At 38.1% G+C, this 24,157-nt stretch overlaps 1 protein-coding gene across 1 annotated transcript in view; it reads right to left on the bottom strand.

The window, feature by feature from the left end:
* Nucleotides 1-1,276: 1,276 nt before the first annotated feature.
* Nucleotides 1,277-24,157, bottom strand: part of LOC136862808 (ERI1 exoribonuclease 3) — a 208,644-nt gene continuing 185,763 nt past the window's right edge. Inside the window, exon 5 of the mRNA XM_067139068.2 lies at nt 1,277-1,970. Coding sequence (XP_066995169.1) covers nt 1,879-1,970 — 92 coding nt within the window. The 3' untranslated portion in view covers nt 1,277-1,878. The remainder of the gene's footprint in view (nt 1,971-24,157) is intronic.

Below are 24,157 nucleotides of genomic sequence, written 5' to 3'. Positions count from 1 at the left end.
GCACCTATTATTGTTACCAGTGGAGTTCCTCAAGGGTCTCACCTTGCACCCTTACTTTTTACTCTCTACATAAATGACATTAAAAATATACTTTAGAATTCTGAATTGCTTTTGTTTGCCGACGATGCAAAAAAATTTATGCAAATTAATTGTCCACTTGAGTGTTTAAAACTTGAAGATTTACATCATCTGGAAAAGTACTGTATTCAAAATGGGTTGAAACTTAATCATGAGAAATGTAAAATAACATCGTTTTACAAAAACAAGAAGAAAATATCATTTCAGTACAAATTTAGTAACAACATTCTAACTCCTGTTTCACAAGTTAATGACCTTGGTGTTTTATTCAGTTATAACCTATCGTTTAATGAACATATTGAAAATATTTATAAGAAAGCATTTCAAAGATTGGTTTGCATTACTAGATATTCTAGAGAATTTTCAAACTTAGCTACCTATCGATTGCTGTATGTGTCTATGGTACGCCCTATACTAGAATACTGTACACCTGTTTGGAACCCTTCTCATCAGACCTCTATCCATAGATTAGATTCAGTACAACATAAATTTCTTCGTTTATATTCATTTGGAGCAGGATTCTCATATGATAACGTTGATTATACATCCCTACAACAGTCCCTAAATACGCATAGCCTGTCACAACACCGTGAATTATTGGATCTCCAGTAAAGATTTACACTGATTGTGGAGTCTAAAAAGAAGCTTGCGCTCCACTTGACAGCTTTTTTTCCCCTCTTACGACTCATACTGACACTATTTTACAATGACACATACAAACACAGATGCAGTCGACCTCGGATTGAACAACTGCTTGTCGGACGAGTTTCCGCCGTATGGGAACTGGGCTTACAACCCTGTTTACAGAATGCTTTCATGTCTGTACGAATACTTATGACACGTAAGTTACGATCTTCATTTCCGTGTTGACATTTAACCAATAATGTAGAGTTTGAGGGATGTTCCACCATTCAACACATTGCAACAATTTATTAAATTATAAGAAGACCGATTTCGACTCCCATGGAGTCATCATCATCATCATCATCAGTTCTTGGTAAAAATTAAATTAAGGGAAAATCTGATAACAATCATCATAATGCAAGGATTTTTCGTTATGATGATTGTTATCAGATTTTCCCTTAATTTAATTTTTACCAAGAACTGATGATGACTCCATGGGAATCAAAACCGGTCTTCTTATAATTGAATATATTGTTGCAATGTGTTGAATGGTGGAACATCCCTGAAACTCTACATTATTACTTATGACATGACAGCAGTTTGTGTTTCTTGACATTATGTCTTTAATACTAGAGATTGTATACACATTTTGTTCAAATCTTACATGTATAAAAATAAAGGAATGTATTGTTTTGTAATACTATCAGTCCTATTACTCTAGTCCCAACAAGTATCATATTGCAGCTGACTCAATGCTACACACTGCTCATCAGCACAAGTGTACGAATACTTACAGTATTAACTGTATGCTGGGTTTTAAATCTCATCAATATTTTTATAAACAAATTCATATCAGATTATTATCAAATATTCCAAAGCATACAAGATATCTATTATGTAAAATTCTCAAAAATGTTTTATATTTACAGGTATATAAAATTTAATTGCAGGAAGGTCACTTCATGTGTAGAGAATGTATAAATATTTGAAAGACTATTGATTTAACCCTCTTCCACTCAGCGCACTGATCTATTCATTATTCATCAATTTCCCCTTATCCAGATGTTGCCAGGTCAAGTATGTCAGAGGGAGAATGTTAAGAGAATATTAGTTCAGAATTTCATGAAGTGGACATTCCTCAGTTTCTTCTTGTGTGGATTGAACTTTTAAGTGCTTTCACACAGGGGAAGTATAATTATTAGTTCGATGAAATACAACACCTCTGCGTGCTAATTCTTCCAATATCATACACGTGTTCAAGCAATCATCTGAAAAGAAAATACAAAGAGGAAAAGTTAGTGATACAGTCTTCCTTACAAACAAGTAGAATCTTTCACAAACTGAGATTCCAACAATAACATGAATTAAATATTACATTTATAATTTCTAAGCAACTAGAAATAGAACTAGGGCCGAATTCATAGTCAGCACTTATGCATAAGTGGAACCCTTAAGTAATAAGGGATCACTTATAATAAGTATTCACTTATGCGAGTTTACATTTCATAGACAGCACTTAAAAGAGCACACTCATTGATACAGTAAGTATCACTGGAGATGTGGCAATGCTGTATATTATACCCATGCTTCCTGGATCGTGTAGTTCTGGCTACCGAACTGTGGGATGATCTATTGCACTTTATCGAAGGACATCACACGACCGCGCACGACATTTTTGAGGCTAAAAGATTGTCTATATTGTATTTGCTTATCAGAATAGATAACTAAACCGCGAGCAGAGACGGCACCTGCAAGAACATGCACATAATATAGAACAAGCAGACCGACGCAGTTTCCCATCCGAATATGTATGACGTGGGAAAAACTTGTTGTGGACAATGCAAACAATGAAAATGCCCAGTCTAATTTTCTTCTTCATTTAATATGTTTATAGTTATCCAAGTACTCGAACATATACAAATATTCATCCGAATGTAGAATATCTAGCCTTACAACGCTTTTAATGATTTGACAAATATATCCGTAACCGTTATGTTGTAATAGGCCTAATTACTTCTCCAAAAAAAGTAAATAGTATGTTTTCATGTGCGATGCCATAATTTCAGAAACTTCTGATATAATCCGGCAAATGATTGGTTGATAACCTGATATAATTAGCACAAATCAACCTTAAAATAAATGGTGGTAGTGCAATACATTCATTTTTCTTATAACTTCTTTACTATTCCATAGGCCTACAGTCTTGATAACTTATCAACTGTTAACACGTTTCCAATTAATTAAGCAAAATACTGGTAATGATGATGGTGATGGTGATGATAATAATAATAATAATAATAATAATAATAATAATAATAATAATAATAATAATAATAATAATAATAATAATAACATGAAATTAAGAGGTGGCATAAAATATCAAAACAATATCTTCATTAATGGTGAGGTAGTGAGTCCTCCAGAGGTTATGTTCACTCTCTCAATCAAAGGAACAAGAATATTCATAATTCTCACTTTACTAAAACGAAACCTTCTTTAAATTGTTGGTCACATTACAATTCGACAGGATTTTCCATCTCTACTGTGTGCACGGAAAGCATGAAAGTGAATGAAATGCAACATATTCAAGCAAAATCATTATCCTCCATCTTGTTGCAACATAAGTGAGTCACTTAAGTGTGTGTGGGAGGTCCAGTTATAGCAATAAGTGGGACACTTAAGTAGGTAATATGAAATGAAACCTGGCTTATAAGGGGCACTTATACATAAGTGCTGTCTATGAATTTGGCCCTAAATCTCTGACCTAAGCTCATGGTGGCTTAAAATAAAATCCAGTCATTTAAATTATGAAGATTTCCCAGGTAATTCCTAAAATAAACTACAATGTGCATTCCATTAGTAATGCGACCACTTTTTTTCTGACACAACTGTACACCGCAGCGTGTTCTAACCTGCTGGGCTAGGTGGAGGATGGTGTTAGCTTCAAACGCTCTTTGTCTCATTCGGCAGCGAGCTGCCAGAAGGTCAGGACGTGCGTTTCCGTCAAGCCCGTTTTGAGTTCATGTAACACGGCACAATAGATCGTTCTGTACAGCAACGGTACGCTATCAAATTTTGCGTTAAACTTAGGAAGTCCGCCACCGAAACATTTCCATTACTTCAGCAGGCCTTTGGGACTGATTGTTTGTCCAAATCACAATTTTTCCGATGGCACAAGTCGTTCATGGAGGGCCGAGAGGAGATCACCGATGAACCTCGCAGTGGACAGCCATCAACCTCATGAGTCGACGAAAATGTGACGCGTGTGCGCGATTGTTTGAACTCTGACAGACGACTGAGCCTTCAATTGATTGCACAAACCCTAAACATGGCAAAAACAACAGTTTTACGCATTGTGACCGAAAAGGAGGGTCTCGCGCTGCCGAAACGACATCAAGGACACGTGGAAAGTTCATCACGACAACGCGCCGAGTGTCAACAACTTTCTGGCCAGGACTAACACCCCATTGGTTCCCCAGCCTCCTTACAGTCCTGACCTGGCTCCCGCTGACTTTTTTTTTTTGTTTCCTCGGTTAAAAGGAGTCATGAAAGGAAAACATTGGGACACGATTGAAAGAATCCAGGCGTATGTTACATCGGCTCTAAAGAACATTCTGGAAAAGGCCTTCCAGGATGCCTTCCAGGCATGGAAACACCGTCTCCAGAAGTGTATCGATGCAAGAGGGTGCTATTTTGAAGAATTTTTATTATTTGTACGAATATACTCAATAAATGAATTTTTATGAATTTGGTCGCATTATTTATAGAACGCACCTTGTATACATGTCCCGGTTCCTTCATAGACCTACAACTGAGTTTGCACAGAGTGAATGGCTTTAATGTAAGTGGATACAGAGATTTTGTAGATTAATTTTAATCTGAGAGTTGTCTAGTATTAGTGCAACGAGACATGCAACAGAGTAGATAATACTGAACAGTGATTTGTTAAAATAGCATTAGTTACAATTTTGGCTATCTTAATGTTCTGTAAATTGTGGAAGATATATTAGTAGATATATCTTGTTGTATTATAAGGGCAATATGCCCTCTATCTGTTAACCTATGAGAGAATTGTAATGATTCTGATATTTATCAGTCACTGACTGATGTAGTTTGAACTAAATACCAGTGGCAGTGTTAGTGAGGCAGTCATTTGTTTACAGTCTGTTGAGAGCTGCAGCAAAGCAACTACCCTCAATTTTTTCCTCCTAAGATAGTGTTCATAAGAAAATAAGTGAGAGGCAAAGTAGCAAAGGTGTTGTGGATGAAAGTAATCCACGTAAAAGAAACACAACCCAAGTGACTATGCTAGGAAGGAAGATTAAGATGACCAGAATTGAAGATTAAGCTTGTTTCAACCACAAAGGAACGAACATCCCATCCCAAACTCCTGGATTGTCTTGTGGGTAAGTAATAGAATAATTAATTTCCCTACATTGTAGTTCTATTGTAGAGTAGTTTTAATACGAGGGTTTCACTGTTACAAAATACAGTAAATTACAGGTTTTCAAACATAACCTCTGTTTTAGGTTTGGTCCTGTAGGTTATATGTGCGCATATTCTAACACCTAACCCGCTGGGTGGGGTATGTTTGCAGATGCAAAAAATGATGCTTCAAGAACATTGGCGATGCTAACTGCATTCATGTATTCACCAAGTTCCATGACATGGCAACTACGTATGAGCAGGATTTATTTCTCAAGAGTCTCATTGATATAGACAATATCAAACAAAGACATGCTAAGAAGAATCTCCAAGGATTAACTCAGCCTCATTAAAGCATCATTTGATAATAAGCAAATCATGTGAGAAAGTGTGTTTGCAGGGATTCATTTCTGTCTTTGATATACGTACCAAGAGAAATGGAAGGTTACGGGAACTTAAGTAAGCAGGGAAATCACCAGAGGACAAAAGAGGGAAGTTCGTTATTTCAGCCTTTCTCTTCCTACTAAAAATAAATTGATGGAACATATCAAGTCTTTCCCAGTACAAGTCACAATACTCAAGAGTACCAATATGTTACCTTTGTGTGAATCTAAACTTAAAATATAATGCACAAGTTATAACTGGAAACACAACATGATACAAAAGTGAGTCATTCCTTTTATAGTTAATTTTTTTGAAGAGAATTTCTACTGCAGATTCAGGAGGAACTGAAAAATAAATATAAAAGTACTCCATCTAAATGACATTGCTTAACACACTGTGGTTGCAGAATGAGTGATTCATAACCATGGACCCAGCAAATGTCATTCAACTTTGAAATTTGAACACTCCAAAGCAGCATCAGGTCAGGAAAATTTCTAGCTAGGGAAGTAAGGGCATCTGACATTACGGACTTCAAAGAGTAGTGGAAACATTATCTCTTTGTCATTTGATATTATGACAAACATTTCCTTATTGTAAGTGCCTGTTGAACTATTCACCTACGCCAAATAACTCTAATGTCTTCTGTATTAACAACATTAGGGCTAATATCAGCTTCTTGTATAAATCATGAAGGAGAAGATAGGAAAGGTGTGAGCGAAGTATGCTCTTTTCTGGATGATTATTTAAAACAGGCACTAGAAAAGTTTACAGAACTTCAAATATTTTCTGATAACTGCTCAGATCAAAATAAAAACCAGGCCTTGCAAGATATCTTCTTTTATTGACGGATTCAGGCAGATTTCACAAAATTGAACACTTTACCCTGTAGGAGGACAAAGCTTCCTAACCTGTGATAGGGATTTTGGTACTATTAAAAGGAGGTTGCAAAAAAAAAAAAAAATTTACAGAATATAAACCATTCATGAAGTCAATTAGCACTTGATAAGCAGCATCAGGTCAGGAAAATTTCTAGCTAGGGTAGTAAGGGCATCTGACATTACGGACTTCAAAGAGTAGTGGAAACATCACTATAAGAAACCAGCTGTTTCTGAAGAAACCAAGTAGAAAGACAAATGAGAAGAGGTAGTGTTTGGAATCAGTAGCCTCTATCATTTCATTCATAGCAATGACAAGAAAGGATACGCTGCAGCCCGCACACATATAAATGGCCTTACCTTGCGTTCCTTTTTTTCTGATTATCTTTCATCAAGGACCTATTATTTAAAATGGTTAGCTATCACTACCGCAGATGAAAAATTACCCTCATTTAAGGAACAAAATTTGCATCAAGAAGTAATGAAGTCCCACGACGACTTGGCTATGAACATGGACATTCTACGGTTTTCGATTTGGACAGTTATTAGTAGGATGTGTACCTGATCTTGTTATATTTTGTTATGTTTATTATATTTTATTATGAAAGTTTATGTTTGTTAAATAGTCTGTTGACAGTGCAAGTGAAATTTGCTCAGTGTAGCTGTATCTTGTGCTTCGTAACTAACTAACTAACTAACTAACTAACTAACTAACTAACTAACTAAATAAATAAATAAATAAAAAGTAAGTCTGTAAGGAATCCATTCAAATTCGAGGGACAACATTTTTCTGAAAAATGCAAACCACTTCTACCTCAGATCAATGAAGGCCCTCTGCAGTACGAACCAATTGATCCAAAATTGGCATCTGTTAAAGTGACTGCTTTCAAGAAGTAGGGATGGTTCCTTTTGGACTGATATTCATTCAAACTTATTCCAAAATGTGAAGAAACTTGTACTGTTTTTTACAACTATGTTTGAGTCAATGTACATTTGTGAAGCAGCCTTCTCCCACATGATGATTGTCTCCCAATAGCTGTGATATCACATGAACCTAAGTTTGCCAAGTTAGTAAGAGGTAAAAAGTTCCAGTTCTCACATTAGTTTGAAGATTCATTTATATGCATATTATGCAACTGTCTTCCTGTTAATACCACGTAAGTGAATAAAAGGCTACATATGCAAATATATAAGCGATGTCTTTGTAATCAATAAGTGTGTCCCACCTATCATAACTTTTGAAATAGGCCTGGCCTGACCTAGCAGTTAATTAAAAAAAAAATAATAATAATAATAATAATACTGGTTTTACGTTCCAATAACCACTGTTACGGTTTTCAGTGCCAGTAAAGCTACCAACATGAGGTTGACGTATTTGAGCACTTTCAAATACCACCGGACTGAGCCACGATTGGACTTGCCAGCTTAGGCATCGAAAGCCTGCGCTCTGTCTGAGCCACTCAGCCCAGCAGGAAGGTAAATCTAAAACAGGAAATTCACGTAGAGAGTGTTATCACTAAGTGTACAAGTCCTTACATTTCATGATTAGGTGCTGAAGGGAAGCAGTACCCAGGCGAAGGCTCTGGGCCATCTATCGCTTGCAAGGTCAATCCTGAATTATGGAGCAGCCGTATGAGGCCCATATAAAACAGGGCTCATCAATGAACTAGAGATGATAATGATTATGATAATAATAATAATAATAATAATAATAATAATAATAATAATATGGTCTCAGTTACCGTGTGCAAGCATTTTAATTTGATGCTATCAGACATCAGACTCATCAATTTTACTCTAGGTCTACTAGATGGCAGAGTAGATAGAATCTCACTTGGGCGGCATCTATGGCTGAGTTTTAGTTAATTTTGTCAGGTAAATACCAAATGAGTTACCAGAGATCTTTTACATGCTAACATCATACGACGTGGAGTGTTGAAAGGACATTCCTCCACACTTAAAACATCTGATTATCTCTGCCCGATTTGAACTCGCTACCTTGAGATACAGAGACCGACACACTACCAGTGACTTACAGAGGATGCTTAATGATCTATATATTTAAAATACTAGGCTGATTTTTGTTACATCGATTTTGAGAGACTGGCTGAACTGACTGACATTGTAAAGGATTCTGATGAAAGCTCTTGGCCTGTAGATGTGAAGAGTGTCTTTTAACACTAGGATTACCAAACATTCTTTCTACCTACTTTTACCGAAGCGGTCATTTTGACCGATAGTGGCAGGTATTCGTTTCTTGAGGATATTGATGTCTGAAAAAGGTTCAAATTTAGTATAAAACCATCATAGACCATAATTTAATTATCATGCACGACTTGTAAACACTATTATGAATAAATAAATAAATAAACAAATAAGTACACTAGTAAGGCAGAATGTTCTTACACACTTTACCTTTCATTGTATACATATCTGCATGAATGTCACTTTCTGCTTTTCAATTTATTTGTCGCACTGAACACACACATACACTTTTATTGGTCACCTTTGAAGTGAACTTAACAACAGATCAGTTGTTTTAGAGATTGCACACCTTTCAATTATCTTGTTCCCTTTGCACACTTCTTCCCTGATTGATGAAAAACTCAGCAAGACGCAATACTACGTGTTCACTTAGGGTCTGATCGGTGGGTCGCGTTTCATCTTTTCCAAGATAGAAAAACCGTTTACAACATACTTGACGTCCACACCCACAGCCAACCAAAATTTCATACCAAACTTTTCTGGTTTATTGGCCATATACTGCATAAATGGGCATCTAGCATTCGATGGAAAGAGCTGTTCATCCATGGTAATGTTCTCACTTGGTCTGAAGCAAGTAGTAGAATTAGATATAAATTTGTCCCGCACAACAGGTACAAGCGCCAATCCATCAATTTTCAGGTGATCCCTGCTGGTAGATTTGTCATCGAATCGAAGAAACCCCATGATATCCAGGAAACGGTTTTGAGCCACAGTTTGGGAGAAAATTCCAGGACCTCACTTCTGTGACCACAGATCGAGAACGTTCGTGTCAGCTCCATACGTTCCGCGTGCATATAAAATACCAATGACAGCGTCCAATTCTTCCAAAGAAAGTGTCCGTTCAGGATTGTTCAGAACTTCGCGGGATCCATCCGCAGTATATCATTCGATGTGGAGCTGCTTGGATTCGTCAATAAAAAGACGACAAGCTGTAGCGGCACAAGTTCCTTCAATGTGGCGTTTCGCATGTCCTGTGGGACCTCGGACTTCCCTCTGTATATTTTACTGTCCTCGACGGCCTGGCAGGCTTTGTAGATCAACAAGAGTCCGCACTGTTCCATCCAAAGCGACTTCTTCCTCGCCAACCGTCATATTATGACCACGGCCATATGTTGGCACACCACAGCGTATGCTCGGCCTTCTGTAGTTTATATCGTGCTACTTGCTACTAATTTCATTATCTTACATAGCGTTTCCTTCACCTGAAAAATGTAATACCAAACTTACTTACACTGTGCACAGAATTACATAAATAAAAAACGACTAACTTCAAATAGTCTTACCTTTGTCATCAGCTGCTTTGCTAGTGTGCGTGCATCGCCATTTGGCGGGTAGTTCCCTATCCTTTGAGGTCGAAGGCTGCTGTGTGATTTCATGTTCACGTGGAAATTCTGCAGGCTCGACGCAACTAGAATCACTATCCGAACTATTTCCATTTGCCAAGCTATACAGGTCTTCGCAATTATCGAGGTCTGGGGGAAATTATATGCTTATGCTTCAGAATTTCGGCATCCATTTGCAGACTACGCGAGAACATGCTTCTTCGAGGGAATTACAATCGGCAAATCTAGTTTGAATGTTTGTAACGAGTGAACACGACAATTGACTGCTCTTTGCGATTGCACACCTTTCATTACTGAACAAATACAGACTATATTTTCCTGTCAGTGTATTTGTATCATGTTTGAAAAGAGCCATCGGCTGTACCATCGCAGCACAACAATAAGTTCTATCCTATACTATGGTAATAAAGTACATTGTAACAGCTTGTTAGAGTGATATCCCGTTCTAAATGAATGCCACAAAAGTCTGATGGAGGAGCTACTGAAATACCGGTCAAAATGACCGCCCGGTAAAAGTAGGTATATGACCTCATAGCGCTAACTAGAAAGGAGTTACGGATTTTTGAAGCTATGTGCCGAAAAGTACACTAAATATCGTTAAAAGCCACTGAAGGGTTTGTATGTTCTAACCGTATAACGAGTGTGATAGAGAAAACAAAACTGAAAACGGTCATTTTGACCGCTGCGGTAAACCTAGTGTTAAAGCATAAAAAAGTCTTGCCATATATTTTTAAATTATTAAAGAAAAATGTAGCATTCTAATTTTCTAAAATGTTTGCCAGTATTTCAAGGCCACCTGGAATGTGGTAGCACTGAGGCACATGATGCGAGAGGGGAGGTGGAAGGGGGCAGGCATGCATGCACTATCTTCCTTGTCAGCTGTTCCAATTGGTGTGGTGTTGCAGTTACAGATAGTAGCTTAGTCGAGGAGAAGCTATTCGGCGCAATGTTACTGTCTCATTGTAGCTCTCCCTATATTTGCTAGCTTGAAATGATGTTTGTGAAATGTAAAAGTCCTTTTCTCCATGTCATAATTTTAATACTAAGGCTGTGAACTTCTTCCATTCTGGTAGTCAGGAAAGTGAGTCGATCCTCCGCATCATAATTTACTGTTATGGAAACTCGAAGGATTGTAATGTGCCAATTTTCAAACCTGATTTGGCTGACATTGTGTTCATAGCTAACCAGGAGCATCTTTCAATTATATTAATAAAATCCTTGACGTGCCCCAACAAAACAAAACAAAACCAACCAAAACAAAACAAATGTCAAGAATGCATTTTATATCGATGGTCCCATGCGCACGAAAAAAAAACAACCCATATGCTTAATTCAAAAGTGCTCTAATTTAGGGCTTCATGTTTTATTAGTAGCGTGAACAGGAATAGCCACCATTTTGCATCCCAACAGTCGATCAGTGCATGGTAAATTCAAAATAGGCAGAGCTCTATAATCCCTCAAGATGATTTAACTAATTCAGATAAAACACTTCCATTTTCTTTTAAGTGCCACCAATTTGGCAATTTTGTATCATGATCAATAAAGCTCACTCAAGGAGAAACACTAGAATGTGCAGGTTTCAGCCATGGGATGTGTTGCGATGTCATGAGTGCAAACTTTTGATGTACTTAAATTTGCAATACTGCCAAAAATGTAATTGTAGAAAGACTGATATATATATATATAAATCCTTCACTAAAATATTTACCCTATTGACTGTCATGTTTTGATGGGTTTTTGCAAGTAATATTGATTTACATCTCACTAACTACTCTTACGGTTCTCAGAAATACCAAAACTCTGAGTCCACAGAATTTCTTTTACATTCCAGTACATCTGAAGATACAAGGCTGGCACATCTGAGCACCATCAAATAACGTCACCCTGGGCCAGGATTAAAACTGCCATGGTTCAGAAGCCCAGCAAATTCTGCTGTACCAGTCACTCAGTCCAGTGAATCATAGAGAAACTTGGCTGGGAGATGCTGGAGGCAGGAAGGAAAAGAGCATGTTATATGCCAAGTACAGTGCTGCTGTCTCTAGTATATATGCCCTGCTCAGCCATACATGCCTCAGATGGTTGGGTCATGCCAGATGCATGGAATGAACAAATATAAAAAGTTTTATTGTACGGTGACTTACGTGAGGGTGCGAGGCCAAACAAAGACCATACCTTCACTTCAAAGACATATGCAAGAGAGGCTCATTCCAGACCGACATTGATCCTGTCTGTTGGGAGAATTTTGCTGATGATAAAGATGCCTGGTGGAAAGCTGTGCACAGTGGATTCAGATGGCAGAAAAGAAAAGAACCTATGAGCTGATTGCCAAGATGGCCAAGTGAAAGGAAAGTGAGATCACTACCAAGGCTCTCTGACGCTTTATCACTCAAACTGTTTAAGAGACTGCCATTCTAAAGTGGGACTTATCAGCTCAAAATACTGCCAAAACAGAATCAGAGTGCTGCACCATCATCCTGCGAGGACTGATATACGTCATTCATTCACTCTGCCTAGACAATAAGCCAGCTTGGGGAGAGATGAATAGTTTACCGGAAAAACCCTATTAAATAAGAAGGACTGATCAAGTAATGTAGAAGGTAGGCTGCAGAAGAAGATCTATAGCAAATATCAATTTGTAAATCAGGGAATTGATAATTCTTATGCATTAACTGCAGCAGTCTTAGAGCCTCTTCACAAAAATGTGAGAAGCTGTTGTATTTACAATTTTAAGTTAGTAGTAAGTCACTGCATTGCCTAATCTTGGTGAGACATAATATAATAGTGATCACAATCACAAAATTAATAGTGAAACTTTAGGAGACAACCTTCCTCCTACCGAATCTGAACCGTTATTTCCAATCTTTCCATTACTGGACGTAGGGATAGATAACATCACTTTGTGGAATAAGGTGGATGAGATGTAATTGCTATACTGCTGCCAGTGTGTGCTACAGATGACCACTCCATCTCTTTTCCACTATGCTTGACACTAGTGGCATTAATGCAAAAGGTTGTTCTGGGTGCAACCACAAAACAAATGAAGGAAATTCCTGAAAAGTTTGATGGAGCTTATGAAGCCCCATATGATTACAAGGGCGTGAGCACACTGCATTCATGCTGATTTACGGATCAGCATATAGAAGTGTCTCAAAGTTGAACAAGAACGATAAACACGCAGCCAGTTCAAACCAGAGACAGGGTGAAATGTGCCTTCTGCCCTAAAAGATAGAACAGCAAAACTACCTCAAGGTGTGAAGAAAGTTATGTACAAATCTACGTTGAACATGCTATAATGTTTTGTCATCCCGGCCAAGAAAAGTACAGAGAATGAGGCTCCATGGTGGTTCTGGTCCTACTTCAGCCTTGTTTTGTAGCATGCCCAGTGTAGGACAGGGTCAGATAAATATGTTAGAGTGACAGTTTCTTCATATATGCAAGTATATTCATTTTAATTTTCTTAACTCATTGCGGACCGTGGACGGCGTAAGACGTTCTAGCTTGCTCCTATGCTGCGGGCCGTGGACGGCTTAAGATGTCTAATGTTCCGCGTGAAGCAATGCTGTTTATATTCGTCATCTATGCATTCTTACACCTTAGTCACCATTACTGATTGTAGCAGGAAGTTGGTTGACCTTTTTGAGATAACTCTCGCGTTGAGTGGGCTCATGTTTATCTCAGCAGTTTTAGCTGGAAAATCTCAGAACTCCCTTGCGCGTCAAGTCGGTACTTGAGATTCCAATGCAGTGCGTGTCGTTCTTAGCGAGTGTAGTATAACGGCCTATAATACAAAGTTTCTTATGGAAGATTAATTATTAGATATTGTTCAAATGATTATGCTGGTGATGAACTTATTCCTGAAATAGACTCAGATAGTGAAAGTGACATAGGCCTGTAGAGAAAAGTGAAGTGACTGATACATATCATCCTAGTTATTGTCCACCTGTTCCACCACTTAGAGAGAATTCAGGTATAAACGTTCAAATAGAAAATAAGCAGGATATTTTGAGTTACATGAGTATTTTCATGAATGACGAATTTTATCAGTATGTGTGTGAGCAGACCAATCTATACGCGAGTCAAGTGATAAGTGCGGCGCCCCAGCCTTTCACAAAGAATTCGATCATGCAATCGTGGAAACCGATGAGTCCAAAATCCTGTATAAAAATGCACTGGACCGAAGACCTTGTTCTTCATACTCCGATATTTTCTAAAACAATGTTCCGAATACGCTTCCTTCATATTCTTTCATTTCTTCACTTAGGTGACAGTAATCATTATGCCGAAAATACAGATATTCTGTATAAAATTAGACGTATTTTGAAACCTGTCAGACCAGATATCACACCTTAAATATTTACTACAGGTAAGCACAAAGTATCATTTTTCTAACATTTATAGTTTAGGAGTAATTGTAAATTGTATTAAGTGATGCACGTCAAGAGGGCCGGGCATGAAAATGGCCGGTCCAGGCATTCAAGTGTCCCGCTCAGAAGCAGGTACTGAACGTGTTAATGAGTTATATAATCTTTTAGAGATACCTAATGTATTTCCTTGCATGTAAGAAAAAATCATTGTATTGTATGATATTTTATGCTCGACGATGCCGAAATATAAGTATTATATGCCAGAAAACTGAATCTTCATGAGGCTCATTATAGTTCAAGTTTCATTATGATACAGGTTCTTCACCAATCAGAGTTCAGATTTTCATTATTATACAACTGTTTGACCAATTAGGTAGCAATAGCAAATCAAACATGTTAGACACACATATTAACAACAATGCACCTTCTACTTTCCACAACCACACGGCACATTCCCGCAAATTCACTTCACCAACTGTACAATAAACAATTTGTATTTGAAATAAAGCTAGGTTTTGATAACCGTCTATCAAAGCTTTGAAAACATATGATATTATGAAGGTCTCTGATCCAGTCACGGAAAACCAATAACCCAGCACATGCACTCTGCGCCTGTTCAGTAAACTCAACTGTCAAGCAACATTCCGACAGAAATTTATGAATATTTAAAAAATAGAGTTATAATTATCGTCGAGCATAAACAATTGTATGGAAATTATAAAACTCGCTTTGCTCGTTTTATAAACATACTCGTGTCCTAATTATTGTCATTATAGGCTTGTTGCATAATGTACTACTATAAAGTTGAGCCTAATTCTTACTTCCCTTTATTATTCCCAACCAGTTAGCCTAAAAATAAATAAAAGAATCCATACAGAAAAACAAGAAATCGGGGGTGAGCGCTGTGCTCACATGTCGGCCGACATTGTGACTCCAATATACTTCGACCAACCGCGGGTTAAATGCAGATATCAGTAGTATATTCAAAGTAAATTGTCCTTAAACTTATCTAATGGTTAATATTTGCCATAAGGTAGTTTTGGCGACAGGAGTGTAGTAAAACTAATACATTTCACGAGAAAAAACGAGATGGGGAGACAGGCGGACAAGTAGCAACTCTCAATGCCAATGTTTATGAAACACAATCAATGAAAAACATGAAATTTTCAAGAATATCCAAGAAAGATAACAAGAATAGAGTATCCACAATTTAAGTAAGCAAGTATGGGCTTATCTATTAAGCACCATTATTTTTTATTATTTTTTTAAATGCTATCTGTTCGGGGCGTCGACCTAGGAAGATCTTTTGCTCCTTCTTGCAGCATATGTGAGGAACCTGCGTGTATTTTCTAAATGACGGAAGTGTAAAATGTTGAATGTGAGGAAAGGAACATTAAGGATGACACAAACACCCAATCCCCAGGCCAGGGATATTAATCATTTACAGTTAAAAACCCCTGACCTGGCTGGGAATCGAACCCGGGGCTGCCAGGTGACAGGTGGATGCGTTGCCCCCTACACCGCGGGGCCGGAATATTAAGCACCATACCATAACATGTAAATGCCCAACCCAGTACATGTCAGTAGCACAAAATATCAATAATAATATCATTTGCTTTACGTCCCACTAACTACCCGTCCCGCAGGAGTTCTTTCATGTGCCAGTAACTCTACTGACATGAGGCTGACGTATTTGAGCACCTTCAAATACCACCGGACTGAGCCAGGATCGAACCTACCAAGTTGGGGTCAGAAGGCCAGCACCTCAACCATCTGAGCCACTCAGCCCAGCACACAAAATATCATTAAATTCCACGTGTTAATTCATAATAAAGTCATTAACTAGAGCACAGTTGTACGTAAACTATCTTTGGGAAGTTATTGTACTAACAACCAATGCACGGTAAATTTCACAGTGGAAGCATGTATACAGGTTGGTAAAAAACATGAACCAGGTATATGATTGTTCAAGGGTTGGTCATACTGATAAATAATCGGTAAAAATAATCAGATATCTCATGCTGTTATTTTATCAGCTGCTGATGTTAGCCAATCAGATCATTTCAAAGGCGACTTCAGATGGGCTTTGCGATGCGGAGTTGCCAAATCTGCATGTGGCTTATGACCAGCTTGAAAGCGTCAATAGAAGAAATAAACTTCTCCATAGGAGGGACTTGAACAAGGACCTCCCTACTGATAGTCTCAGCCCATAGCAAGCACGTTATGGTGGCAATGGCTGAAACCCACGGTGTGTTAGTGTTTGAGGCTCATTTCTCGGCATGGCTCTCAAGCCTGACCAAGCCACATGCAGATTGAACCACACCGCCTCATAAAGCCCGTTTGAATTCACCTGCAAAGCGATCCAACTGGCTAACTTCAGCAGCTGATAAAAAGACAATGGCACGAGATATTGAAGTAATGTTTTCAAATTAGTTATCCCTATGACCAACGCTGTAGCGCTCATACTTTACAAATAAAAAGGTCTTATATTATTCTCCTTTTCAAAATCAATGCTCATATACTTGCTTAAAGTTGTTTCCAACCACCCTGTATAGAGATGACTCAAAGGGAGTTCAATATATAATACACATTTTTTTCTAAAAGCAGTTTGGTTTTACTGAGAATTCAAACACACCACATTATTTCCCAATCCTTTTGCTACAATATCCTATTTTTCACCTTAATCTCTGTTCATTGCTATGGCCTTAAGCCACCGTAATGTGCGGGCCTGTATGCCTTCATGGTACCTCTCGACTGGTAGATGTCTGAGCCAACGTCATGCTGGATTGATAACTTCCCCATCATCCATGTAGTGCTTCCCGTGGAGTGCATCATTCATTGGGCCAAACAAATGGAAGTCAGAACGGGCTGTAGGCAGGATGAGGAAGAACAGTCCACTGAAGTTTTGTAAGCTCCTGTCACGTGCACAGACTTGTGTGAGGTCTTGCATTGTCATGGAGAAGGAGAAGTTTGTTTGCATTTTTCTGGATACGAACACGCTGAAGCCGTTTCTTCAATTTCCTTAGAGTAGCACAACACACTTTAGAGTTGATCTTTTCACCACGAGGGAGGATATCGAACAGAATAACCCTTTAGAGTCCCAGAAGACCGTAGCCATAACCTTACCAGCTGAGGGTATGGTTTTTAACTTTTCCTTCGTGGGAGAGTTTGTGTGGCGCTACTCCATGAATTGCCATTTTGTTTTTGGTTCGAAAGGATGAATCCATGTTCCATCGCCTGTGACAATGTTTGACACAAAATTGTCACCTTCAGCCTCGTAACAAGCAAGGAATTCCACAGATGCTTCTTCTTTGCTCTTTATGGTCTTCCATTAAGTGTCGAGGAACCCAGTGGGAACAAAGCTTTGAACACTCCAAATGGTGCATAAGTGTGTCAGCACTACCAACAGAGACGTAGAGTTCAGCAGCGAGGTGTTTGACTATGATCTGTTGATCACCTCAATAACAGTGTCTGCATGTTCCAACTTTGCAGGTATCACTGCTGTGTGCAGCCAGCTGGCACGCGGGAGATCAGACAGGTTTGTTTGACCTTGTTGTGATGATGAAACACACCTCGCCCAATGACTCACTGTGCTTTCGTCCACAGAAACGTCTCCGTAGATCTTTTTCTTTTTGCTAGGGGCTTTACGTCGCACCGACACAGATAGGTCTTATGGCGACGATGGAATAGGAAAGGCCTAGGAGTTGGAAGGAAGCGGCCGTGGCCTTAATTAAGGTACAGCCCCAGCATTTGCCTGGTGTGAAAATGGGAAACCACGGAAAACCATCTTCAGGGCTGCCGATAGTGGGATTCGAACCTACTATCTCCCGGATGCAAGCTCACAGCCGCGCGCCTCTACGCGCATGGCCAACTCGCCCGGTCCGTAGATATTTTGCAAGCGACTAGGAATGTCTGTGATGCCCTGGTTATCCGCCACAAGAAACTCAATAACCGCTCTCTGTTTGGTACGCACCTCCGTCACGGACACAATTTTGAAAGCTAGTTATAGCACTGCCACCTATCGTAAATTAATGAAACTCTACAAGACGAAGTGGGAATGTTCTAAGATGTCCCAAACAAAATTCCAATTTTTTAAACCAAAATTGGACTAGAAATAAAATGTGTGGTATTATATATTGAATGCCCCTCGTATTTGTGTCAGGTTGCGCGGAAAGGGACCTAAAGTCTGATTTTTCATTTCTGAGATTTTTGTGGTCCTAAAACTGGGATAAGATACTGAGCAGTTTAAAAAAAAGAGCCCATACTTCTAGGTGCAATACTTCAGAGGATATTAATATGAGAAAAACACAATTATAGCTTTCACCAATTTTCTTACCAACTGTACAAAGTTTGCATGACACTGAGTGGCGAAGCCTTGAACAGTTGCGTAACTTACGTAAGAATACTCATACCTAGAGCAAGAAGTCAAAACATAGAAATGCAATTTTTAGATCCCGGGGATTTTGTTCAGCTCTGCTGTAAAACTTCCATTGACGACTTTGGGCCTCCCAAGAGGAGTCCAAGGATGGAATAAGACAAGGAGATTAAATGATAAAATAATTCAGAATATTAACAGACAATAAGTGTATTATAAATACCTAGACAATTGAAAGAATTTTTTTTTTTTTTTTAGTTATGAAATAGCATCATTTACAAAATTTACCACATGCCCATAATCACAAACTATGGCTATGACCCATTTTGTAACAAACAGCATTATTACAAACTTTCATGAGGTGCCCTTAACCTCGAATGAATTTAATGACAACTGCTTTCACAAGTTTGGGTCCATCAGATCAATCTACAAGAATCATCCTGTTAGAATTCATTCAAGTTTAAAAACTTCATTTTAAATCCGTACTGAACTAAGAATATAATGGGAACAAAATAGTAGGGTCCACCTATTCAATACAAAACAATGCTATAAGATTAATTATAACATTTAATTTAACATTTAACATTTAATTTTTCCTATCATGAAAAAGAATCTACTCGCTAGTCAACTCAACAAGTTAAAAGTTCAAGTTTATGAACCTTCTCAGCTTGCAGATCAACAATAATTACTTTATATTCGATAATATTATTTATAAACAGAATGGTCTAGCAATGGGGGCACTGGCCTCGGAGATTCTGGCTGAGATTTATTTAGATTTCTTGGAAAACATGGCTATATTTAACAATTTAAAGTTTTATATTATTCATTTCTGGGCCAGGTATGTGGACGATACATTCATAATTCTAGATGAATGCACAGTCTACCTTTGACAATCTTAACATTTTAGGCCAAGATATAAAATTTACCTTAGAATCGGAGACTAATAATCGGATAAAGTTTTTGGATTTAACAATCACTAGATCACTTTTCTCTTTCACATATAACATCAACAGAAAACCAACTCAAACGGCGAACACCATAAGGAATGATCCCTCCCAACCTCAAGCTCATAAAACTGCTACTTACAATAGCTTGGTTGACAGAGCATTTAGAATACATATGTAAAAAAAAGAATTTAAACAAAGAACTCAATTTAATTCATTCGATAGCTAAAGGCAATGGTTTCAAGGAAGCCTTTAACGAGAGAATAATTAACAAGTTTAGGCATTGCCCTAACACTACCCTACTGAGAAGTAAACCCAAAGCTGACGCTTTTTCAACCTTCACTTTTACTAACAAAATTTACATCACTAAAATTTTCAAGAAACATAATATGAAGATATGCTACAGAACTAGTAATGGAAGCATTGACATTCTTCACAACTCCACCTCAGTAAACAAGAGTAATGTTTTTCATAATTCCGGAGTATACAGATTCTGCTGTCAAGACTGCAGCAGTTCGTATCTAGGACGAACAGGAAGAAACTTCAGGATAGATACCCAGAACATGTCAACACCGTCAGATATAATAAGTTCCCAGCAATAGACCAGCATATGAAGGATTTTCAGCATAATTTTACTGATATCGAACAAGATTTTACTGTACTACAGGTTCTCAACAAAGGTCCTTTGCTTGACATCACTGAGAGTTGTTACATTCACCTAGACCAGCGATGGCGAACCTTTTCCAACCAGTATGCCATTTGAAGTCTAGTTTATTATTCCCAACTGTCTACTGAGCCACTTGTTATTTTCGTTTGCAATGGCCGCCTTCCCCACCACCACCGACTTCCATCTCTAATTCAAAATTGTGTTTCATAATACGTTATTAGTACTTACACATATACATTGTAAATAATACATTTTATTGCAACTTTCGTGGTCGTATTTTCCCAGTACCACAAAAATACTTAGTAGCCACGCCATTTATGTTAGGTTCATTTCTTGTCTTTGCTTGCTTGTTGTTTTAAGGGGCTTAACATTGAAGATCATCGGCCCACTTCTTGTCTTCAATAAAACACGAGAAGCACTTAGATCTGAAGCAAAATGGTTTCCACCTGTTGACTTCACAACGTTCATTATAGAAAACAGCTGCTCGCAAGCGTATGCTGACCCAAACAAGGTAACTAGCAAGTTTCTTCATGGCCGAAAACATTTGTGGCAGGCTGTTCCACTGTTTCTCCGATTTCTGAGAGAATATTCACCATCAACAGCACACTCAATTTTCACCATTGGTTCACCAAGGTGTACGAATTTGTTTACCCATGCACTGCTTTCTTGAAATTCAGTCAACTCCATTTCTAAATTGTTAATATCTAACCACTCAACAAACTGACATTAATATCACTCATTTGTGTAATATGAGGTTTTGAAATAAAGTGCGATATTTTCCCCAAATCTCGGAATTGGGATACTCTCTTTGCAACTATTTGCCTTACAAAATTGAAAGCAATAAACAGTTACTCACTAAGAATAATTACGCGATGCTGGCAACCACACGCATGCCAAACTTCATTAATCGACCGAGCAGATCAGCGAATGGCTCGTCCGCCGCGTATGATGTTTATTTCACTTGGCTTCCGAACCTATCAGTGTTGCAGTGTTGCCATAATACACGTCCGAATGGAAGTAGAATTTAGGTTTTCAGTATTTATTACTTAAACCTGAAACACTATGACGATACGATGCACGAGATATGTACAGTATAGTCTATAGTACAAGACATACATAAAAACATTAATATGTGCATGTGGTGTGCCACCAAAATCGTGTTCGCGTGTCACTACGTGACGCGTGGCATAGGCTCGCCATCCCTGACCTAGACCAATATTTCAATTCAGGCTTAAACTTCAACGACATTTCTGAAAAACCAAAAATATTATTTGATTTCTTGATTGCATTTTTGAGGAATAGTAAAATCTCCAATAGCAAATTAGTTTTTCAAAACATACATAATACGTTTTCACGCTATGCTCATTCACCGCATCATCCTACCGAATTGCCCTCTCCCTCCTTCCCCTCCCACCCTGTCACTACTCAAACTCCTCCCTATCTCCCCCCCGTCCCTACTTATGCTCCCATTCCTTCCTATCATTTCCCCTGCTTACCTTCTTTCCCTTCTCTTCCCTCCTACCACAACACACGGTATGTACTAGTCTCGGTGTCTTACGACTCTCAGTGTCTTCTCTATACATGTTTACACACACCGCCAGAGGCGAGTCTCATATTTACTTAAACTTCTAGGGCAGGATTTCTTCCTTTCCAATTTTTCTAACTTCTCCCCATTTTTCTTTTTGTTTCAGGTCCCACCTTGAACAGAGAATACCTTCTAGTACCCTGAAGCAAAATTGTGTCTTACTTTCACACGTTATGATAAAATTGATAACCCACAGCAGACCAACTCCAGCCGAGCTTTGTTAACAAGCGTTTTCAGTTAGAGAAGACATGTATTTCATCCTCGAAAATAGACGCAAGATATCTAATACTTTTCAAAACAGTTAACGAAAAGCAGAACTTGAAATATTCATATTCTTTTTAGATTTAAAAGTTTGTTACATTGTTTCAAGAAGGAACATTACATACATTTTAAAAACTGATATTCACTCAGTGCTTTGAAAATGGATCTTGACTGAAGTTCCTAATATTCTTCATAACTTCTTTTCACAAATCAAGACTCAGTGAAATTTCTTCAAGAGGACTTTCACACAGTACCATATAAGGCCATACTTAATTTAAAATGAAATGGTGTTATTTTTTTAGTAAAAAATGTTTAAGCTAGTGTTATAAGTAATGTTCCAGATCATGTTTTAATCATATCAATTTCAACCAATCATTTATAAGAGTATTGTACACTCATATGTATTATGCATTGTTTTGTACGTTTAAATATGTTACTGTCTGCTTTTAAAGTTTATGACCAAGCTCGATAGCTGCAGTCGCTTAAGTGCAGCCAGTATCCAGTATTCGGGAGATAGTGGGTTCGAACCCCACTGTCGGCAGTCCTGAAGATGGTTTTCCGTGGTTTCCATTTTCACACCAGGCAAATGCTGGGGCTGTACCTTAATTAAGGTCACGGACGCTTCCTTCCCACTCCTAGCCCTTTCCTGCCCCATCGTCGCAATAAGACCTGTCTGTGTCAGTGCGACGTAAAGCAACTTAAATAAAGTTTATGGCTGAAGATGACGCTGAACACGCATCGAATCCGGTCCCATTAATATGTGAATGTTATAATTAATCTTATGGCATTGTTTTGTATTGAATAGGTGGACCCTACTATTTTGTTCCCATTATATTCTGTTAGAGTTCAGTATCGACAAAGCTAACTATACAACATAACAAAAAAAAGAGGTTATACCAGTGTCGAACAGAAACTGAAATTTTTTTACAACCATGAACGGTTCTTCGTGTTTGAGAATGAAGAATAGGAAATTACAGATTAGACCTCAAAATATGCAATATAAGAATAAAGTACTAATGAAATTCAAAACTAAAATTTTAAATACCCTTTTCCCATGAATAGAGGCATAAATTTCCTTCCTTGGCTTAAATACACAAATGTAGTATTAATGAAACAACTTACATGACAGAACAGCAACATCATATAGATCTGGCAAGTTTGCCAAGACAGTAGATACAATCATGATTGAAGAAAATAAGAAAACTAGTAAACACCACTCTCTACATCACAGCCATGACAGATGCTAAGTCCTGTTAAACCAACCTATAGTTCAGTTATTATGAGTTTCGACTTGACGTTTGAGCGCTGCCTTTTGGCGGAGGGTAAGTGAATTAACCAACAGCCAATCATAGGCAGCCGATCACTCCGATAGAGAGCGTTAGACTCCAGTTCCAGTTAGCGGTGTTGTCGATTTCTTGTTTACTGTAACCACGTGCTATCAGCTGTGTGTTGTGTTGTGCTCAGTTCTTTTCGTGGTCTTTGTGTGTCTTTGTGTTAGGATGTTGTTCGTTTATATTTCGTAGTGTAGAGTTTATAAATGATTTGTTTAGTATTTTTAATAGTATAGCGCGTTATATTGTAGTGAATAGTGTGTAACAGGTGATCTAGTTTATATAGTAGCTTAGTTTAATATTTCGTTCGGTAGTAATATAGTAGGTTAATTTTAGGCGCTGTGTGAATTTGATATTTTGTCACGTCGACGCGTACGTCTAAGGATGAAGCTCCCAAGAGAAGAAAGCTCTTCGGACGCGGTACTCCACTAAAGAGATTGTTTGTAATGTTAGGGAGTCATTCTTGACAAAGCACCAACAATGGCAGCTAGAAAGAATGAGCTGATTAAGTGGGAGAAAGAGCACAATATTTCGGTTTGCGATGACATGGGGAAGGTGGATCTTATGCATGTCTTGAAACAAAACAGGCCCCAGTGCTTAGTTTATGTGGTGGATGAAATAGCCAGAAGGAACGGG

This window comes from Anabrus simplex, chromosome 2, assembly GCF_040414725.1.
Source record: "Anabrus simplex isolate iqAnaSimp1 chromosome 2, ASM4041472v1, whole genome shotgun sequence".
NCBI classification, from domain to species: domain Eukaryota; kingdom Metazoa; phylum Arthropoda; class Insecta; order Orthoptera; family Tettigoniidae; genus Anabrus; species Anabrus simplex.
Note: the sequence above shows the minus strand (reverse complement) of the source record. Positions and strands in the feature narration are given on the sequence as shown.